The sequence below is a fragment of the Paramormyrops kingsleyae genome, chromosome 21 (assembly GCF_048594095.1).
Source record: "Paramormyrops kingsleyae isolate MSU_618 chromosome 21, PKINGS_0.4, whole genome shotgun sequence".
NCBI classification, from domain to species: domain Eukaryota; kingdom Metazoa; phylum Chordata; class Actinopteri; order Osteoglossiformes; family Mormyridae; genus Paramormyrops; species Paramormyrops kingsleyae.
The window spans coordinates 10,227,149-10,246,182 of record NC_132817.1 but is presented as its reverse complement, the minus strand read 5'-3'; the positions used below and the strand labels follow the sequence as shown (position 1 = coordinate 10,246,182).

At 46.5% G+C, this 19,034-nt stretch overlaps 1 protein-coding gene across 1 annotated transcript in view; it reads left to right on the top strand.

The window, feature by feature from the left end:
- The window catches only part of LOC111847669 (glypican-1), a 37,474-nt gene extending 19,599 nt beyond the window's left edge, over positions 1 to 17,875 (top strand). The window contains exons 3-9 of the mRNA XM_023819076.2: positions 8,791 to 9,182; positions 11,515 to 11,680; positions 12,348 to 12,478; positions 13,569 to 13,694; positions 13,952 to 14,076; positions 14,405 to 14,580; positions 15,420 to 17,875. Coding sequence (XP_023674844.1) covers positions 8,791 to 9,182; positions 11,515 to 11,680; positions 12,348 to 12,478; positions 13,569 to 13,694; positions 13,952 to 14,076; positions 14,405 to 14,580; positions 15,420 to 15,625 — 1,322 coding nt within the window. The 3' untranslated portion in view covers positions 15,626 to 17,875. The remainder of the gene's footprint in view (positions 1 to 8,790; positions 9,183 to 11,514; positions 11,681 to 12,347; positions 12,479 to 13,568; positions 13,695 to 13,951; positions 14,077 to 14,404; positions 14,581 to 15,419) is intronic.
- The last annotated feature ends 1,159 nt before the right edge of the window (positions 17,876 to 19,034 follow it).

Sequence of the window (19,034 nt, the reverse complement as noted above, 5' to 3'; positions counted from 1 at the left end):
TTTCCCTGCGCTTTGACCTCACTGAGTGTGGGCTTTCCCTGCGCTTTGACCTCACTGGACATGGGCTTTCCCTGCGCTTATCCTCACTGAGTGTGGGCTTTGCCAATGCTTTGACCTCACTGGAAATGGCCTTTCGCTTCTTTTTGACGACACTGGGTGTGGTTGTTCCCTGCGCTTTGACCTCACTGGATGTGACCTTTCCCAGCACTTTGACCTCACTGGGTGTGAGCTTCTTGAGTACCATTTTCTGTGGACAGAAGAAAAGTGAAGCACTTGAGTGTTTGAAAACCTAAAATGTCCTGAGTCACATCTGTTGGCTTCCTCCATGTGGCAGGAGAGGAGGTAGAGATGGAGTTGGGGAGAGCAAAGCAGGGTTAAGGGTGGATGTTCTTCAGGGGCGGAGGGCCTCTGTGGAGATATGTTTCTCACTGGATCATGACCAGGCCCTGGGAGTAGCATGTGGGTCTGTCTTTGTTTCTGAAGCTTTTTTGACACTACAGAAAAGTGCAGATTGTTTTTTCTTTTACTTGACGGTGGTGCAAGTTGAGTATTTCAGTTCAAGAATTCTGTCTGGGTTTAATAATTAACAGCTGCACTGTGCACATCAGGAAGCAGGCCCAGTCCCTGGTCCCAAGCCCTTCAGGGGTGTTCCCCCGTAACAGGGGAGTGTAAAAACTGCATGATAATCCAGGTCCTTTACATTTATCAGTCTCCGTTGAGGTCCTACCATGAATCAATTTCAGGTGTCATATTTATGTGTTAAATCTAGTCTTATTTGTTTTAGTGTTTCTGCCTGTCTTGTTTCATGCACCGTCTGCTTGTTCCTTATGCCCATAGCCGGCCAGTTCATTTATTCTTTCTCATCTCATTGTCTATCTCGTGTTTCTGTGATCTGTGTCTGCCCTCATCTGTCTATTTGATCATCTACTCAATCTGGTTGTCTGTTTCTCCCCATCTCTAGTGTTTGACAGCTGTGTGGCAACCTTTAAAAATTTTCCATGCACTTTCTGTGAGCTCACTGGCTTTTCAGTCGCCAGATCTGCACTCATCTCTGAGTTAACCTTTCCAAAATACACAAACACGTCTTTAAACAAGTTGACGTTTCCTCTCCTCTGTGTGTATACCGAAAACTTAAAGAATTTTACTTTGTTCCAAAAACAATTTTCTCCTGGAAAGTTGAACAAACATCTCAGCTCTTTGTGTGTCTGGGATTCATTCCAATGTACCATCTGAACCAAGAAGTGACCAAAGCTGGTGTAACACAGCTGCTCAGGGTCCCCCTGTTTCAGGTTTACGCCTAAACCAGCAGGTGTCTCTCTGAGTCCTGCAAGGGCCCCCAAAGTCTTTGGAGTGGTCAGTGTGTTAGGAAAATATGCATTTTGGTTCTACTGTTAAAATTCACAAGTTCTTGGATTGTTCACATTATATGTATATATTCCTGAATAATGAATGGAATTAATCTGCTTAGAACAAAACAGAAAACTGTGTTTCCCTCCTAAGGTACTGTTAGACATGCTTGGTCTAAACCTTTTGTTTTATCAGATTATCTATTTGTGTTGGTGTAGACCTCACAGCCAGCTCTGTCTGAAACAGAGAGGACAGTATTCGAGAAAGCCGGTACTTTGAATAGCTCAGCTGGTTAGGGATCTGCACCCATGTCCAGAAGTTTGTGGGTTTGAATCCCACACTTCGGTGAGTAATCATTGATACTGAGCACTTGATCAAGGTCCTTAACCCCAAGTGTTCCAGTTGGTTTGCACACTGACTCTCTGACCCCAAAACCGTGTCTCTCACAGTGAACAAGAGTGGTTATGTGAAATTCCAAAGTATCTTAATATGTAAAGTATCTCTGCTTGGCACAAGAGATACGAAAACAAGCTGGGAACTGAGAAGCTGGGGCTTTGGAACAGTGACACAGGAGTGGGAACTGCTGGAACAGAAGTGAGATTTAGAAGAGAGTCCATTCTTCACCTCTAAAGTCCTACAGATGGTTCCGGTTCTATGTGTGGCCCTGGGGCTTTCGCCCCAGTCCTGAAGAGGGACCTGTGATTAAAGGATTGCCGTAGTTTCTCACTGAGAATTGTCAATCAGGCAAATAGTGTCACAGTGTCTGGTAAACACTCCACAGAGCTTGGTGACCGGGTTGCTCAGCTGGGGAAGGTCACCTGACCTGAGGCAGCAAGGCGTGTCTGTGTGTGAGTGGGGGAGAGAGAGAGAGAGTGACACTCAGTAAAGCTCAGTCTGCCAAGGATGCACGTCAACAGCGCTGGTTGCCCCCTGCCAGCGATGTCGGAGGGGGAAGTGGACATGAGTGTTATTTTGAGCTGATGCAAATGGTCTCATGAGTGGTATAATTGTGCTGGACCTCTGATGGGGCACTTCATCTTCAGAAGGCTGCTGGTTCTGTTAAGCTGTTCGCTGCTCTAAGGAGTTTCTGTCTTGTTTTCTGCAAAAGTGTAGATACATTACTTAACCTTCACATCCGTTAGGCAGAGCCAGCTCTGTACTGTGTATTTCCAAAGGAAGACAGTCACTCTGGGGTAATATCCATTTTTAACCCCTTATCCTGCTCAGGGCCATGGTGGTCATGGGGGGGGAGGGGGGTGGTGGTTCCCACAGTAGATTTTGCTGCCCCACATACCCATTGAGCCTCCAGGAAAATGCCCGCTATGCCAGAAGGCCAGTCCAGTCCTGGTATGGCACAGGGCAGGGCTAGACCCTGGATAGGATGACAGCCCATCGCCCATGGAGTCCTGTACGGGCCTGAAATTAAAGCCTGAACCTGTACCTGAGACCTGGAGATCAGGCTCCATCTGGCCAGAATAGTACTAGAAAATCTAAACCATGAACCCTACCTGCCCCTGAAATTGTGGACATATTAGTCAAACGTCTGTACAGAGACATTTGTAAGCTTTTGTCATATTTCTTCCATTGCTGATTTTCTAGGTGGCTGTTCCGCGAGAGAGAGTGGGGGGTGGGGAGGTGGGGGGTGGGGAGGTGGGGGGTGTGGAGGTGGGAGGTGGGGAGGTGCACAATGCAAAGCACAAATGACCGAAGGACTCAACAAGCGCAGGAAGAGCATTTAAATTAAATCATACATGACAAACTAACCTGAACTTGACCCAAGCCTCAAGTTACACAAAAAAACTGACCCGTTCCTGGTCCGAAACCTGATATTGTCGGGTCCCGTTGGGCTCGGGTCTGGTCACAGACCTCTAAATACACCCCGCACATGCACACTATGGGCAATTAGAAGCCCTGGTTACCCTAACTGGATTCAAGCCGCTAACCCTCGAGGTGTTAGCCCACTGTGGCAGCCCCATGGGTAATATTGCTTCCAAAACGTCATTGTTTTAAGTTTCGTGTGGCAGTGGGAGGATCATCGCCTGAAGTCGAGGCTCAACAATGACACTCATCTTTCTTCACAAGGTTAAGAAATTCGACTCAAGACATACAGCAAGCGTCAAGAAAGTCAAGCTTTGAATGCACATCCAGATATGGCTGCAGGCCTGTTGATATTTGAGCAATGTGAAATATGACACCAAATAAGGCCGGAAACGGGATGTCTTTTAGGAATAAAATTTATTTAGTTTATTTAAAATCAATGCTAGTTATTTAAACTTTGTGTTTGCATAATGCGAGTGCAAGGTTAATGAGAAAGGGGAGCTTCTGTTTACCTTGCTATTTATCTAACATTTCTGAGGACACCGCAGGCTGTATTTGCATAAATTCATTTTTATTTCACTTATTAATGGTGTGTATTTCTGAGTTATTTTTGATGAAATGTTTGTTTAATTGGAGCTCAGCTTTAGATCGAAGCGTTTGAGGTTGTGGAGGCTGAAAGGGGTCTCTGGCTCGGTTCTGTGTTGCTGAAGAGGGTCCAATCAGTTGTAATGTGATGTATTAGCTGTCCGTTTTATACGTGTTTCTTCTAGCTGTGTTTGCTGTTCGTTTGATATCTCTTTCAGCACCTGGCCTGGTTTGGCACCTACATCCACCAAATCCAGGCCTCGCTGGTTCAGGCTGCCCTCGGCTGCCTTTAACAAACTAGATCGGATTTGCAGAAATGAATAAAGAAATAAAGATGAAACCCGCTTTACGCCACAGCGCCGCGGTGCCAGCAATCGTCTCTCATCACCTGCCGGCATGTAAACATATGCAGATGATCAGGCAGCCGGGAGGTGCGGGAGAGATACACGGGAGACACGGTGACTCCCATCCCGTCATCAAACACGTGGCAATGGTGCTCCTGAACCCAGTCCAGATGTGTCCAGATGGGAAAGGCGAGGCCTGCCTTATGGGGGGGGAGCATGTGACATGTATAAATTATGGTCCTCGAGTCCATCACATGCCCCAGCACGCTGGGAAAGTGCTGCTCGAAGGTGACATGCATCAAGCACTGCATGGCCAGGCTGCGGCGATCAGATCTGATACCATACGACTTTCACTCTACACCAGACAGACACACTGCTTAATCACCCATAACCCTTCTTACCAGGCCTGTAAACCCAAGGCCTGTTTCAATTTGCTGGTTCTGGGTTCCCTTTTTGTGAAGCCTGTGGTTCTCCTCTCCTCCTGCCGGCCCCCTAGCTGGAAGCCAACAGCCAGCACCGAACTTGCCGGGGAAGCCTAACTTCTTGATAAGTGTCCCTGGCAGTACATCCTAGCTGGCACTGAACCACCCCCCCCCCCCCCCCCCCCCCAACCTTCCCCCGCCCCCCCCCCGCTCCCCAGGTGTTCCCTTTCTCAGTAAATAAAATGCCTCATTTGCATCCCAAATTTGCATCGCTGTCACTGAGCACTTAGAGGTGAACTTCGCCTGCACGCTACTTAAAATGCGAGCCGGCTGCACGCTCTTAACCTTGTCCTGCCCAGATGTACTGGTGCAGATTTACCAGAGCAATTAAGCCACATTATCTCCGGGGGCGGGGGCCCTGAGCGCCGGCCAGGTGTTACGGAGGTGTCAGCAGGAGGATGGGGAACCGCGGTCACATACGCTCCCTTGGGCTAAGACCCAGTGTCATAATGTGACCGCAGCTGACAGATTAGGGGAGTTCGACCCACCTCCACTTCCTGCTTTCTCCCTCCGTCTTTCTGTGTCTCTCTCTCGCTTTCTCTCTCTGTCTCTCCCACTCTCTTCCTCCCTGTTAGTCTTCAGGTTTCCCATCACAACAAAATAGATTGAAGAGGATGAGGAGTCGTAGCAGGGCGATGTCGTGCATTCCCGCACCTCAACAAAGCATGTTTTTTTATTTGGGGAGGGGGGGGGGGGGGTCTAGCCCCTACAGGCAGCACAGACAACCTCTGCCACTTGCACACATTTCACTGTTATCTGAAAAAGTTTGCCAGCCAATGATAGGGGCTGTCTCATGACTCATTTAACGATTAACAAGACTCACTGCTCCTGATTGGTCCAAAACAGAGCATGAAACAAGAGCTTGGATTTCTCACTGCAGGGCTGGGTAGAAACTGCTTGACAATTGCTTCCGTCACCTTTAGCTGGTTTCTAGTAATATAAAACCATCTGGTGTTTGACCCTTGCAGACGACACACCCAGATCTTGTTGCCCCATCTGTGGGCCCCGTGCCCCATCAATAGGTTCATCACCTGTCTTTTTTTGTCCCTTTATCACCCAAAATGTCCCTTCTTCCAAACCTGAATGATGTCCCCTCTCTGACCTCCTGTCCCTGCATCATATGGGTCTGATTGTCATCCTAACTGGAGCATGTGACATCTCTTTTTTTTGAGAGTGGGGCAGGATGTCTGTATTCCACCAGATCCACACTTGCCCCCCCCCCCCCCAGGGTGCTTCTCCAGGGCAAAGACACCAGCCACCCAAGGGCAAAGGGGTTATCCAACTGTCCCCAGGTTTCTTATTCATTCTGTATGACATTTTAATGTTACCGATTTCATTAATGTCATACGCTGAGGCATGCAGTACAAACCTCTTGTTAAAATGGCTTTTGGAGACGCTTTGCTTACGTTGGATAGGTTTTGTGCTTTTAGGAAAATGGCTTGTTTCGTATTCTGTATATTTCACTGTTCATCTGTTACTTTCAAGTTAATGTTTTTCCTTTCGCTTCTGGCGAAGCTGGCACCAGCGTAGCCTCCTACACACTGCCGATCTCTGTGCTGCTAATGCAGCTGCAGCTCTGTCTCTGTGTTAAGATCTGTCTCTGGTGTTAGGCTCTGTCTCTGTGTTAAGATCTGTCTCTGTGTTAAGATCTGTCTCTGTGTTAAGATCTGTCTCTGGTGTTAAGATCTGTCTCTGGTGTTAGGCTCTGTCTCTGTGCTAAGATCTGTCTCTGGTGTTAGGCTCTGTCTCTGTGTTAAGCTCTGTCTCTGTGTTAAGATCTGTCTCTGGTGTTAAGATCTGTATCTGGTGTTAGGCTCTGTCTCTGTGTTAAGATCCGTCTCTGGTGTTAAGATCTGTATCTGGTGTGAGGCTCTGTCTCTTTGTTAAGATCTGTCTCTGGTGTTAGGCTCTGTCTCTGTGCTAAGATCTGTCTCTGGTGTTAGGCTCTGTCTCTGTGTTAAGATCTGTCTCTGTGTTAAGATCTGTCTCTGGTGTTAGGCTCTGTCTCTGTGTTAAGATCTGTCTCTGTGTTAAGATCTGTCTCTGGTGTTAGGCTCTGTCTCTGTGCTAAGATCTGTCTCTGGTGTTAGGCTCTGTCTCTGTGTTAAGCTCTGTCTCTGTGTTAAGATCTGTCTCTGGTGTTAAGATCTGTATCTGGTGTTAGGCTCTGTCTCTGTGTTAAGATCCGTCTCTGGTGTTAAGATCTGTATCTGGTGTGAGGCTCTGTCTCTTTGTTAAGATCTGTCTCTGGTGTTAGGCTCTGTCTCTGTGCTAAGATCTGTCTCTGGTGTTAGGCTCTGTCTCTGTGTTAAGCTCTGTCTCTTTGTTAAGATCTGTCTCTGTGTTAAGATCTGTCTCTGTGTTAAGATCTGTCTCTGGTGTTAGGCTCTGTCTCTGTGCTAAGATCTGTCTCTGGTGTTAGGCTCTGTCTCTGTGTTAAGCTCTGTCTCTGTGTTAAGATCTGTCTCTGGTGTTAAGATCTGTATCTGGTGTTAGGCTCTGTCTCTGTGTTAAGATCCGTCTCTGGTGTTAAGATCTGTATCTGGTGTGAGGCTCTGTCTCTTTGTTAAGATCTGTCTCTGGTGTTAGGCTCTGTCTCTGTGCTAAGATCTGTCTCTGGTGTTAGGCTCTGTCTCTGTGTTAAGATCTGTCTCTGTGTTAAGATCTGTCTCTGGTGTTAGGCTCTGTCTCTGTGTTAAGATCTGTCTCTGTGTTAAGATCTGTCTCTGGTGTTAGGCTCTGTCTCTGTGTTAAGATCTGTCTCTGTGTTAAGATCTGTCTCTGTGTTAAGATCTGTCTCTGGTGTTAAGATTTGTCTCTGGTGTTAGGCTCTGTCTCTGTGCTAAGATCTGTCTCTGGCGTTAGGCTCTGTCTCTGTGTTAAGCTCTGTCTCTGTGTTAAGATCTGTCTCTGGTGTTAAGATCTGTATCTGGTGTTAGGCTCTGTCTCTGTGTTAAGATCCGTCTCTGGTGTTAAGATCTGTATCTGGTGTGAGGCTCTGTCTCTTTGTTAAGATCTGTCTCTGGTGTTAGGCTCTGTCTCTGTGCTAAGATCTGTCTCTGGTGTTAGGCTCTGTCTCTGTGTTAAGATCTGTCTCTGTGTTAAGATCTGTCTCTGGTGTTAAGATCTGTCTCTGGTGTTAGGCTCTGTCTCTGTGTTAAGATCCGTCTCTGGTGTTAAGATCTGTATCTGGTGTGAGTCTCTGTCTCTTTGTTAAGATCTGTCTCTGGTGTTATGCTCTGTCTCTGGTGTTAGGCTCTGTCTCTGTGTTAAGATCTGTCTCTGGTGTTAGGCTCTGTCTCTGTGTTATGCTCTGTCTCTGTGTTATGCTCTGTCTCTTGCTTCCTGCCTTGTCCATGACTTTACTTATTTACAACAACTTTATTTACAGCAGGTCTCTCCTCGCTGGTCTCTTCCAATGGGGATCTACGTCCAGCGACAGCATGCCTTTCTCTTGTAGTTTGTAGATCTCCTCAGTCCTGGTTTCACTTTCCATCCGTTGTTCTTTTTCTGGGATAAGCACCTGTATGACCGAGACTTGGATCTGGACTCGGTTATGCCTGTTGGCACAGACACATTGTGAAGCCCATCTCCAAAGCCACGGGGGTGGGTGGGACCTCAAGCCCGCCAACATACCCGGCATCAGAAGCCTCAGCTTGGGCGAGATAAGATGCCTTCAGAATAAACAAAGTGCCATGACAGCAGAGATTACAATTGTAGCGTGATGAGAAGCTGAAATGCTTTCTGGGACATCCGGGAATGTTATTTTTTCCCAGATTTGGGTAAAAATGTGGTGATGTGTATTCACAACGGGAATGAATGGTCTCGACTTTGACATTGATCTTGTGAGCGTTCTTAAGTGCATGTGGCAGAATGCATTATGGGCAGGTGAGGCAGGTTGGGGGTGCGGTTGCATGCGGCTGGGAATAGTCCGGGCGTGATCCGTGCAGGAATCTGTCAGCGTCCTGCATGTGTGTCTGACTCTGTGGATTTGCCCTATTCCTACTTGTTTCTCTTGTGTTTTTTGCAATATCTCTCTCCAAGTGATCTGCCTCACTAAACAGGACGTGTGAGTTTGTGTATATTTATGTATGTGTGTGTGCGTGTGTGTGTTTGTCTCCATGTTCAGTGGTCTGAGAGGCTTTGCTGAGGTATCTCTTGATATTTCGTATATCGTGTCCCAGTCACCATGACGCCCTTTCTTGCCGTTTCAGGCTATTTTCTGGAGCTACTGAACCACACTGAGTCGTCGGCGCTGCAGTCGCTGCGCGGCGCAGGCGGGAATGCATATGCGCAGAATGCACACCTCGTCCAGGGCCTGTTCGCTGAGCTGCGCCGCTACTACCGTGGTTCCGGCGTAAACCTTGAGGAGGCGCTCAACGAGTTCTGGGCTCAACTGCTGGAGCGCATGCTTAAGGCTTCGAACCCGCAGCGTGGCTCGGGCGACGACTTCCTGGAGTGCGCCGGGAAGCAGGCGGAGGTGCTGCGTCCATTCGGCGACGTGCCTCGCGAACTGAAGGCAAAGGTGACGCGTGCCTTCGTGGTAGCACGCTCCTTCTCTGTGGGCCTGCTGGTGAGCAGCGACGTGGTCCGCAAGGTGTCTCAGGTAGGACCCTGATCTCCACATGCACACATATATCCCTGTCATGGTAGGGACTCCACATTCATTTATATGGACATAACCCTAATCCTAAGTATGACAACATTAATGCCTATCAGAGGCGGACATTTCAGGTCCAGAAAGTAAAAATCCAAACCAGGATTTTGTTTCAACCAACCAGTTGAGCATAAAGAGCCACAGTCAGAGTACTCAACTGGTTGGTTGAAACAAAATCCTGGTTTGGATTTTTACTTTCTGGACCTGAAATGTCCAGCTCTGATGCCTATCCAGCCCTAACCTTAACCATAAGTCACCAAACAAAACAGATGATGGAAATATGTCCCCACAAGGTCAAAATAATGGGTTTTTATCATAGTATGGTGACATTTGTTCCCCATAATGTAATGTGTATCTGAACCACACCCAGCTGCACACACACACACACACACACACACACAGCAGGTATTGGCTGAAGGAAGACCTCGCTGACCTACCGTGGGGTGAAGCAGTGAGACCCGGCGTCGTTTGATATGTAAAACACTCAGCTTTGTTAAGTACTGCTGTAAGAGGGCAGGGAGCACGGCACAATGGGAGTGATGTATGCAGGAGGACCAACCCTGTCATTCTGCTTGATGTGGACGGTCTGGTCAGGAGGCATTATAGCACCTGACAGAAGCTGATTGTCTTTGACCTTTATTTATATTCCGCAGCTTAATGGGCACGTCAGTCAGGAGCGGCTAACGTGGCTAATTGTGCCTGTTTATCTGAAACGATCTGAGGCAGAAGGGGGTACAATATGACATTTTAAATGCAATCACATGGATACAGAGCTTGTGTTTATTACCACACCACTGACAGACAAATAGACAGCTTTTATTAGTTACTTTGATTTTTCTATCCAAACTTGGATACTTACTGAATTACTTTAGTTTATGCACCGGTACAACTGCAAAACGTTCCTGAGTCTTGAACCTATAATCTATCGATTGAACATCCAAGTCCTAAAAGCTATGCTAGGTAGTGGCCCCATATGGTTATTGGATGAATTAATTAAACATGGAATGAGGCTCGGTCGGGGTACAGCCTGGGTGGGATAGTTAGTCACAGGGCACATATTCACACAGACAGACAGAAAACATCATACACCCTGAGCAATTCAGAGATGCCGCTTTGCAGGAGAATCCCAGAGTACATGCACGCCCCACACACTTCCCAGCCTTGGATATTGGAGGCACCATATTCAAGTGACACCTAATTACATTAGATCTGTTGTTCTGGTTGGTGACAGACCTTATCCTCCAATCAGGCGGGTGCATGTGCAGGTGATACGGTGAATGGGCCAATCAGGGCAATTGGCACTTGAGCACCTCCCAGGTTGGTTCGAAATTAGTTATTCATTCAATACTTTTTATTGAATGATTTTTTTCCCACTTAAAGTACTCTTTAGCCTATATAGAATTTGAGTTCTTTCAACGTTCTTTGTTATATGGTCGCTGTAGGAGGCACCTGCTGATCTGCAGATGATATCCTTTAACAGGTGGAGGTCAGTCTGCCCGCTGTCCTTAGTGCTTAAAGCCCGCCACCTCCCAGTGTGAGCTTGGCCAGTGGGTTGACTGGAGAGAAGGATTATCAGAGGCAGCAGGCCAGAAAGTTGATGGTTGTTCCGATAATCTTGGATCTCTTGCATCTGCTGAAGTTGTAAGAAGACCTGAAAATGTAGAAACACAGTTGGATCCCACATGTTGTCTCAACGTATTTCCATAAGACTATTTATATTTTATGCCATGTTAATAATACTTAGGTTTATCAGTTATGGGTTTGCAGGTTTTTGTGAGGCACACATTTCTGGTATGAGGTTGGTGTGGTAAATCTAGGACAACTGAGCAGAAACGCACCTCCTTTTGTTTATGTGAAGACATCTGGGCACCCTGGGAGGTTTGCTGAGGAGTCAGAAATGTATTCCAGGAAATCTGGGTCTTCTGGGCCTGGCAGATGTCAGCTCAGGGGAATCAGGTTGAGACTGCCAGCCAGAAGCTTATGGGCATTAGCCCGCTTCCGAACAGGTGGGAGGGGCATTGTGGGATAGAAGGTTCAGTGTTAGGATGTGCAGGAGGCCACAGATGTGAGGCTCCGTGTGTTAGAGCCAAGGACAAACAGTAGAAGGCAGATGTGCAGGTCTTTGGGTTAGAACAGTGGGATAGCACATGTCAGTATGTCTAAGTCAGCCAACCGTTCTGAATTTGACCATCATCTGGGGTTTAGAGAGAGCCAAGGCTCCATTATAGGCAGCCCAATGTGTCCATCCTTTGTTAACTTTAGCTCTCTGATGGCCTTGCAGGTGCCGCTCAGCCCAGAGTGTGCCCGAGCCATCATGAGGCTCAGCTACTGCCCACACTGCCGTGGCCTGGGGGGCGTCAAGCCCTGTACTAGGTACTGCCGGAACGTGATGAAGGGCTGCCTGGCTAACCAGGCCGACCTGGACCCTGAGTGGGCCAACCTGGCTGGTGAGTCAGATCTAGGGGACCGGGGGGGGAGCGGCTGGAGAAAGTAACAGAGCATATTTTCTCTTATTACTGTAACTGAGTAGATTTTTTTGTGAAATTGAACTTTCTACGTATTTTTGAATAACAGTACCTTTACTTTTACATAAGTGTTATTTGTTTCAGAAATTGTTCCTCTAATTGTTCTGTCTAATCTGAGACTGTTATAGAGTAAACAGCCTGTCTTGTGAATAAAAACTAGTACTTTTGATACTTACTGTAAGTATTTTTAAACATAGGTACTTTTTCTTTTACTTGAGTAGCATTTAGCTGTGGTATCTGTATTGAAGTATGAATACTAAGTACTTGTTACACCACTGCAAACAGCTGGGAAGCCAAGCTGGTGTGAGTAGTTTTGTGTGGACAGTGTTAGTGCTGCTGGAACAGCTGCTGCGCCCCGTTCCGATGTGAGGCGGTGTAGGTGTGTCCGGGTCACAGGCTCTCTCCCGCCGGATGTCAGCCTCCCCGCTTTCACATGGGGATGCGGGGGGGGGGGGGCAGCAAAGGCTGCATTCAGTAATCACGGGCCTGTGTCTTATTGTCGCAGCTCTGTCAGATGGCTGTGTGCTCCGATGTAAAGCCGCAGCCCACCTACCCCCCAGCCTGCTCACCCCCTCCTCATTCCCCACAGATGCCATGGTCCAGGTGACAGAGCGTTTCCGGGGCTCCGTCGGCGTGGAGAGCTGCATCCTCTCGCTGCCCCTGCGTCTGTCCGAGGCCGTTTCGAGCATGCGGGAGAATGCGGACAGCTTCCGACGCAAGGTCTGCGCCTCCATCACTGGGGGACCCCACTGTGGTGCAGAATTACTTACTATACTGTATGATTCTAGAGTAAAGCAGAGGAATAGAGGAGCAAGTTTAAGTCTCTGTAGGCTGGAGTAATGGGCCACATCGAAAGGCAAGAGGACGTGGGCGTAAAGTTTGTGGGAGTGTGGAAAGGTTTGTGGGTGGATCCATGCGTGTAATTTCCTTTCCACTTTCTGGAAATATAGCAGAAAGTATAAACAAACATAGGAAATGTCTTACACTATATGAACAAATATGAAACAGGTTTTTAATTGTAGATGTCTATTAATCATAGTCGTTGCCGGACCTATATGTCTGGACCTCTTTCTGAAATAATGTTTATTGTCAGCATTTTTGACCAATAGAAATAACTTTTGCCTGCTTTATTGCACGCATCACCTTTTGGCATGCCCTCCTTTATACATGCCCACCTTTAGTCACGCCAACCTTTAGTCACGCCCACATTTAGACATGCCCACCTTTAGACACGCCCACTACTCCAGCTACTCCATCAAGGCTCATGTCTCAAGAGTAAAGGCAGCTGCGTGTCAACATTTTTAGTGTAAAAGAGCTCCTCATCTTCTCTCCAGACCCTCTTGCTCATGTGGGTTTGGATAGAGATATGGTTTTCATCCCTGGGGAGGTTGGGTAAATTTCACCAGACATATGTACAGGTGAGACACATTTTCGGGTCGGGGGGCACAGGAACAGCAGCAGCCAATGCCCCGGAGCAGTTTTCTGGGGTTAAACAGCCTTTATCAAGTGCCCAGCAGTGGTATGATTGCCCTGGTGGGATAGGAGGCCAAGACCTTCTGGGTACGGGCACAGATGCCTGACCCTCTGATCCCCCGTCCGGTGTGCAGTTTCATGGTGGTGGGGGAACCACATGGAAGTCTGCAGCTCTGCAGGGCGGCTTGACCTACAACATCAGGAGGTTCATGGTGTCGCACGTGATGGGAAAACAGAAGCACTATTAGAAATAAGCCAAGAAACTCTCATAACTATGGAGGATAGAATGGAGCAAGCAGGACAGCAGCGGCACAAACACTCTGTGCACCTCTTACAGGTTCTTCAGGCATGTGGGGGCCCAAGTGAGGCTGCTACTGGCAGCTCAGAAGCTGAGGAGACTAAGAAGGCAGAGAAAGCACTTGCGGACGAGCAGACCATCGCTGTGGGGGGGCTGGAGAAGCTGGTCAGTGTTTTCTGGTTCTCTACTAATTTCTGACTTTCCTGGTATCAGACAGTATGAGAGGAAATATTTCATAGTACTTCTGGTTTTTTACAACACTTTTATACTTCTTGGCTGTTTTAAGTCTTAAAATATAAAGCCAGTATAATCAAATGAGAATCATGTGACTTGTTGAAATGAAGAGAATCTATGAATTAAAGTCCAGGAAGTGGTTTGTGAGAGGACAGGAAGTGAGGTTGGCATTGCCTCTTCCCTTGAAGGTGTTGGACGTGTCCGGGAAGCTGAAGGACCTACAGCACTATTGGGTGCAGTTGCCCAACGCACTCTGCAATGACAAGGTGACAGCGGGAGATGACAGCTGCTGGAATGGGATGTCACGGGCCAGGTGGGCAAAGCACGGCTGGGGCCACCGAAATGCCGCCACCTCACTGGCTGTACCCCTTTCATCGTCCCCTTGTTGTCGAAGGGAACAAGGCTGTGGGACGTGCAGACTAATAAGATGCAGCAGTGACGGCTAATTATGAATGTCTTTTGGGGAGCCTGCTGTTGTGTATATGCAGGCATAAATAAATGTCAGGCATGCGAAGGGCCGGGTTCCACACTGTGGTTCAGGTGCTGACAATGAGACTCGTTGAAGCTTTCAGGAATCGCTGTAACCAGGTAAATGTTTCCGAAATGACGCCATGACAAGCGGATGCTCCTCCCATGCACAGATACCTTCCCGAGGTGATGGGTGATGGCCTGGCCAGTCAGATCAACAACCCCGAGGTGGATATCGACATAACCAAGCCTGACATGACCATCCGGCAGCAGATTATGCAGCTGAAGATCACCACCAATCGCCTGAGAAACGCCTTTGACGGCAATGATGTGGACTTCCAGGACACCAGTGAGTAGCGAGCCCTCTTTTGGCCAACCTGCTCTTCTGAACCTGTGGCCTGGTGCGTGCAGAATGAAGTGACGATCCACTAACAGGGTTTATTAGGAACAGAACCAGCATAATGTCTGTCATTGTTATGACTGTTGTTTCTGAGTCCCTCCCCTCCCCCCTTTTTTTGTATAATCACGGTACTAGGGCGGGTGAGGTTAGAGTGGCCACACTGGAATTGAATATCTTTACACTGTAACTTTAATTTAAAATAAAGTTGTCCTCCGAAGAGGGTGGTGTGGTGGTGGGCAGATGAAGAACAGAACCAACCAAGCACACTGGGAACAAATACCAGGAAAAAAAAAAACAACAACAAAGAAATAATGGGAAAACACTACAGGCTGAACTATAAATAGTCATTTAGTAATAGGGAGGCAGAATGGCCAGCAATGGCTGCTGGCCAAGCAGGGAAAGGTCAGAGGGCAAGGTCAGGCAGGCGCTGACCCTGACAGACCACGTCAGTCTGCTCGTATAGACCAAGGTCTTTGGGTGTCATCCAAAGCACACTTATTATTTATTGAGTAGCCAGGGTGTTTGTATATTTATATTTGTACACCTTCTTGTTTACCCGTACAAATCACTTCTTCTAAGTCACAGGCACACAAAGGATTTATTTTGCATAATGTTGTTGAAAACAGAAAGAGTCTGTACCTATCATTTGAAAGGGCCACCTTCTATATGTTTTTTTTTATTTTAATAACTGATTTAATAAAGATTTTATGTAATCCCACACTGAAACCAAAGGTTTTGATTCCCATCACATTAGGTCTGTTCCCTTTACCTCTATTCCTGTTTTTCAGGTGATGATGCCAGTGGGTCAGGGAGCGGAATGCGTGCTGATGACCTTTGCCCCCAGCATCCCTGTGTCAGCATCACCAGGGCGGACCATCCTCAAATCCACGCCTCTCCCGTTGAGAACAAAGCTCCCCAAGGTTCAGGCAGCCAGTCCCGCCCCTGCACCAGCCTCCTGCTTCTCTCATTGGTCGTCCTGCTGCTTCGGCGATAATTGATAGGCCAATGTGACTGAGGCCTGGGTATTGGGGAAGGGTCTGGGGCGAGTTGCTTTGCCAAAAAACAGATGATGTACGAATGGATGGACTTCTATTATCTCAGACAAGAGAAAATTCAAGGATGGATTTTTTTAGCTTTACTTCCTTTGTTTTGATATTCTGAATGGTTAAGCCTGGTCTTTCACATCATTTAATTCTGGTGTTTGGGTTCTCTGGAAACTCTTTCCTGAAGAAATGTGTGTGTGTGTGTGTGTATATATATATATATATATACACACATATATATATACACACATACATACACACACACACACACACACACACACACTTGACATTGATGTTGTCAAGGGCTGTCTTTCTGGTAGTGCTCAGCTAATCTCGTGCTTTTCTCTTGGTGTGAATGCAGGTTTGGTGTTGGATTGCAGAACTTTCAGCTCAGCTTAAATGGTTATCCGCATGGAACCAGACACAAGGCTGTCATGTGACAGTCACTCAGTCAGTCAGTAGGGTAACCTGTTGTTGTGGGTGGAGGGGGGGATTCTTAAGGACATGAAACAGGTTTCCTGTATCCAGAAGCTGAACCAGAAGCAGATGTTTAAATATGAATTGCTGTGGGACGTTGCAGGCATAGCTAGTTTGGCAGTATAGCCGGTGGAGTTCTTCACTGTGTACCCACTTGACACAGAGTGAACCACACGCTCCTGTTCCTTTATTTTGTGTTGCATCTGAGTGATGACACCCGCAGCCGGTTCCCAGGCCACCCAGTGACCGTGTCACGGCCAGCTACTGGGCAGCACTTTATCGAATGAGTCTGCAGAATCAGAAAAATATCGTGAGTCTCCCTCCACCAAGTTACCTTGCACGCCCAATATTGTGCCGTGTTTATGTTTTTTGCAACCGCCGGCAGGAAGTTGCTAAGTGGCAACACATCTTAATGAGGACAACAGATAAAGATTGGGTTGCTTTAAATGGTGCTGAACTGTGGCGATGTATTTGTGAAAATACAGAGTGAGTACGAGTAAGAGTAGAAGAGTGTAGTGCCCCCTTGTGGTGGGGCTGTGATTTAGTGTTTAATTGTGGGTGCCGTTCCCGCGCTAAGCTAAATGGGTGCTCCAGAATAACGAAAGGGTTTTGACTTAGGGGACCTTTATCACTCTGCTTTTTGCAGTGTTGGTAAATAGTAATATTTGCACAGAACAAAGTAAGTTAATGAATTGACTAATAGACTTTAATTATGTCAAAATATACTATATTTACATACTTATATTGGAAAATATATTTGATTGTCATTCAAAAAATATTCTGAAACAGATGAAAAATGCCAAGTAAAACAATGGGATTTCCATCTATACTTCAGTCTGTAGTATACTTTAACAAAAAAATATTGGAAAAAAATATTATTTATATAATTTTTTCTGTTTTAAATTATAATGCTGAATGTAGGGCCGCTTTAGTGGATGGGGGCTCTTGAAAATATAAGAAACAGAAAAATATCTATGGTTTCTTTATGGACAAAATAGCCACTTTTCTAATCATATGCAGATATCATAAAAACATTGTAAAGTGTGTGTGTTTGTGTGTGTGTGCGTGTGTGTGTGTGAGTATATGTGTGTGTGTATACACACACACACACATATATATATATATGAATGATATGACGATAGATGTGGCAGTAAGTCATATATCTTGTGATATATGTTTGATATATGCTTTGATATATTTTTACTCATATTAAAGATGAGCTACTTATTTTTTGTTTTATTTTAACCTTTATTTTAACTTGTAACAGGTTTGTTAGGAGCATCACTTGTAAAGGACGTCTTTAGAAACTGCACACCAGTGACCAAGGGAGTGAAATCTTCTAAATTGTCTGAAGATGGATATAAAAAGAACCGCAGGCATTTGAATGTCAACATTTAATGCTTTCCCCCATTTTACAGTTTTGTATATAGAAATATATGGAGAAAAACCTTCACAGACTTAAAGTTTAAAGGAGATTCCCTAATCTGTCAGTTGCTGTTAGCCATCACTGCAAACCCGTGTCAGTTGTTTGTGATTAGATGTTGAATGTGTCTGTGTGACGATCACCCCAGCAGACTTGCTTCCCGGTCTGGATCTTTGTAAAGAGAGTGACGTGAGTCTCTGTGGTCATGCTTGAGTGTAAATGGCACCCCTTTTGTAAGACACCCATCACAGCAATTAGCAAAAAGCAATAATTAACAAAGTAAAAGCTATTACTGACTCCACCTGTGTTGCCGGTATCTCACGTCTGTTCTATATGTCTGAAGGCTTCTTAGGTTTAGGCACTAGCATTGTGATAAAGTCATCACTGTAGTTATGTGTGTTTAAACTTTGTGTGTTACTGTGCGTGTGAGTGGTTACATGTTTTGGTGTTCCATCCCCCCCCCACCACACACACACACCCACCAAAGAACCTTAAAATACAGTAGCTTAAAGAAGAGGACATTGGAAGAGTATGTGGTCTTTCAAAGGTTTTACAGTACTGTTATGAACCCTTATCACTATTGCATATCCAAACAAGCTAACTTTATTTATTCTACATTTTTACAAATCATATTAATCACTATCGTGCAAGATGCTATCGGGGAATACCGTTGCAATAAAGGAGCGCACTTGGTCTGCGACAGTGTCTAGGAAAGTGGTGCCAGGACCCAAGGTTTCCCAGCAGAACATTGCCCAGAGCATCACACTGCCTCTGCTAGCTTGTCTTTTGCCCATAGTGCATCCTGGTACCATCTTTTCTCCAGGTAAATGACGCACATGCACCCAGTCATCCACATGATGTAGTAGAAAACGTGACTCATCAGACCAGGCTACCTTCTTCCATGGCTCCATGGTGCAGTTCTGACACTCACATGCCCGTTGTAGGAGCTTTCAGCAGTGGACAGGGGTCAGCATGGGCACTTTGACCAGTCTGTGGCTACGCAGACTCACACGCAGCTAGCTGAAATACACTGTATGTTCTGACACCATTCTACCATAGCCAGAAACTTCTTCAGCTATCTGTATTACAGTAGCTCTCCTGTAGGATCGGACCAGACAGGCTAGCCTTCACTTCCAATGTGCAGCATTAAACCTTGGGCACCCATGACCCCACCACTGGTTCACCTCTTGGTCTTCCTTGGATCACTTTTGGTAGGTACTGACCACTGCATACTGGGAACATGCCATAAGACCTGACGTTTTGGAGATGCTGACCCAGTTGTCTAGCCATCACAATTTGGCTTAGATCCTTATGCTTGCCCGTTTTTCCTACTTCCACGACATCAGCTTCAAGATCTGACTGTTCACTTGGCAAATATATAACGGCACCCTTGACAGGTGCCATTGTAACGAGATAATCAATGTTATTCACCTCCCTCCACAGTGATTTTAATTGTCCAT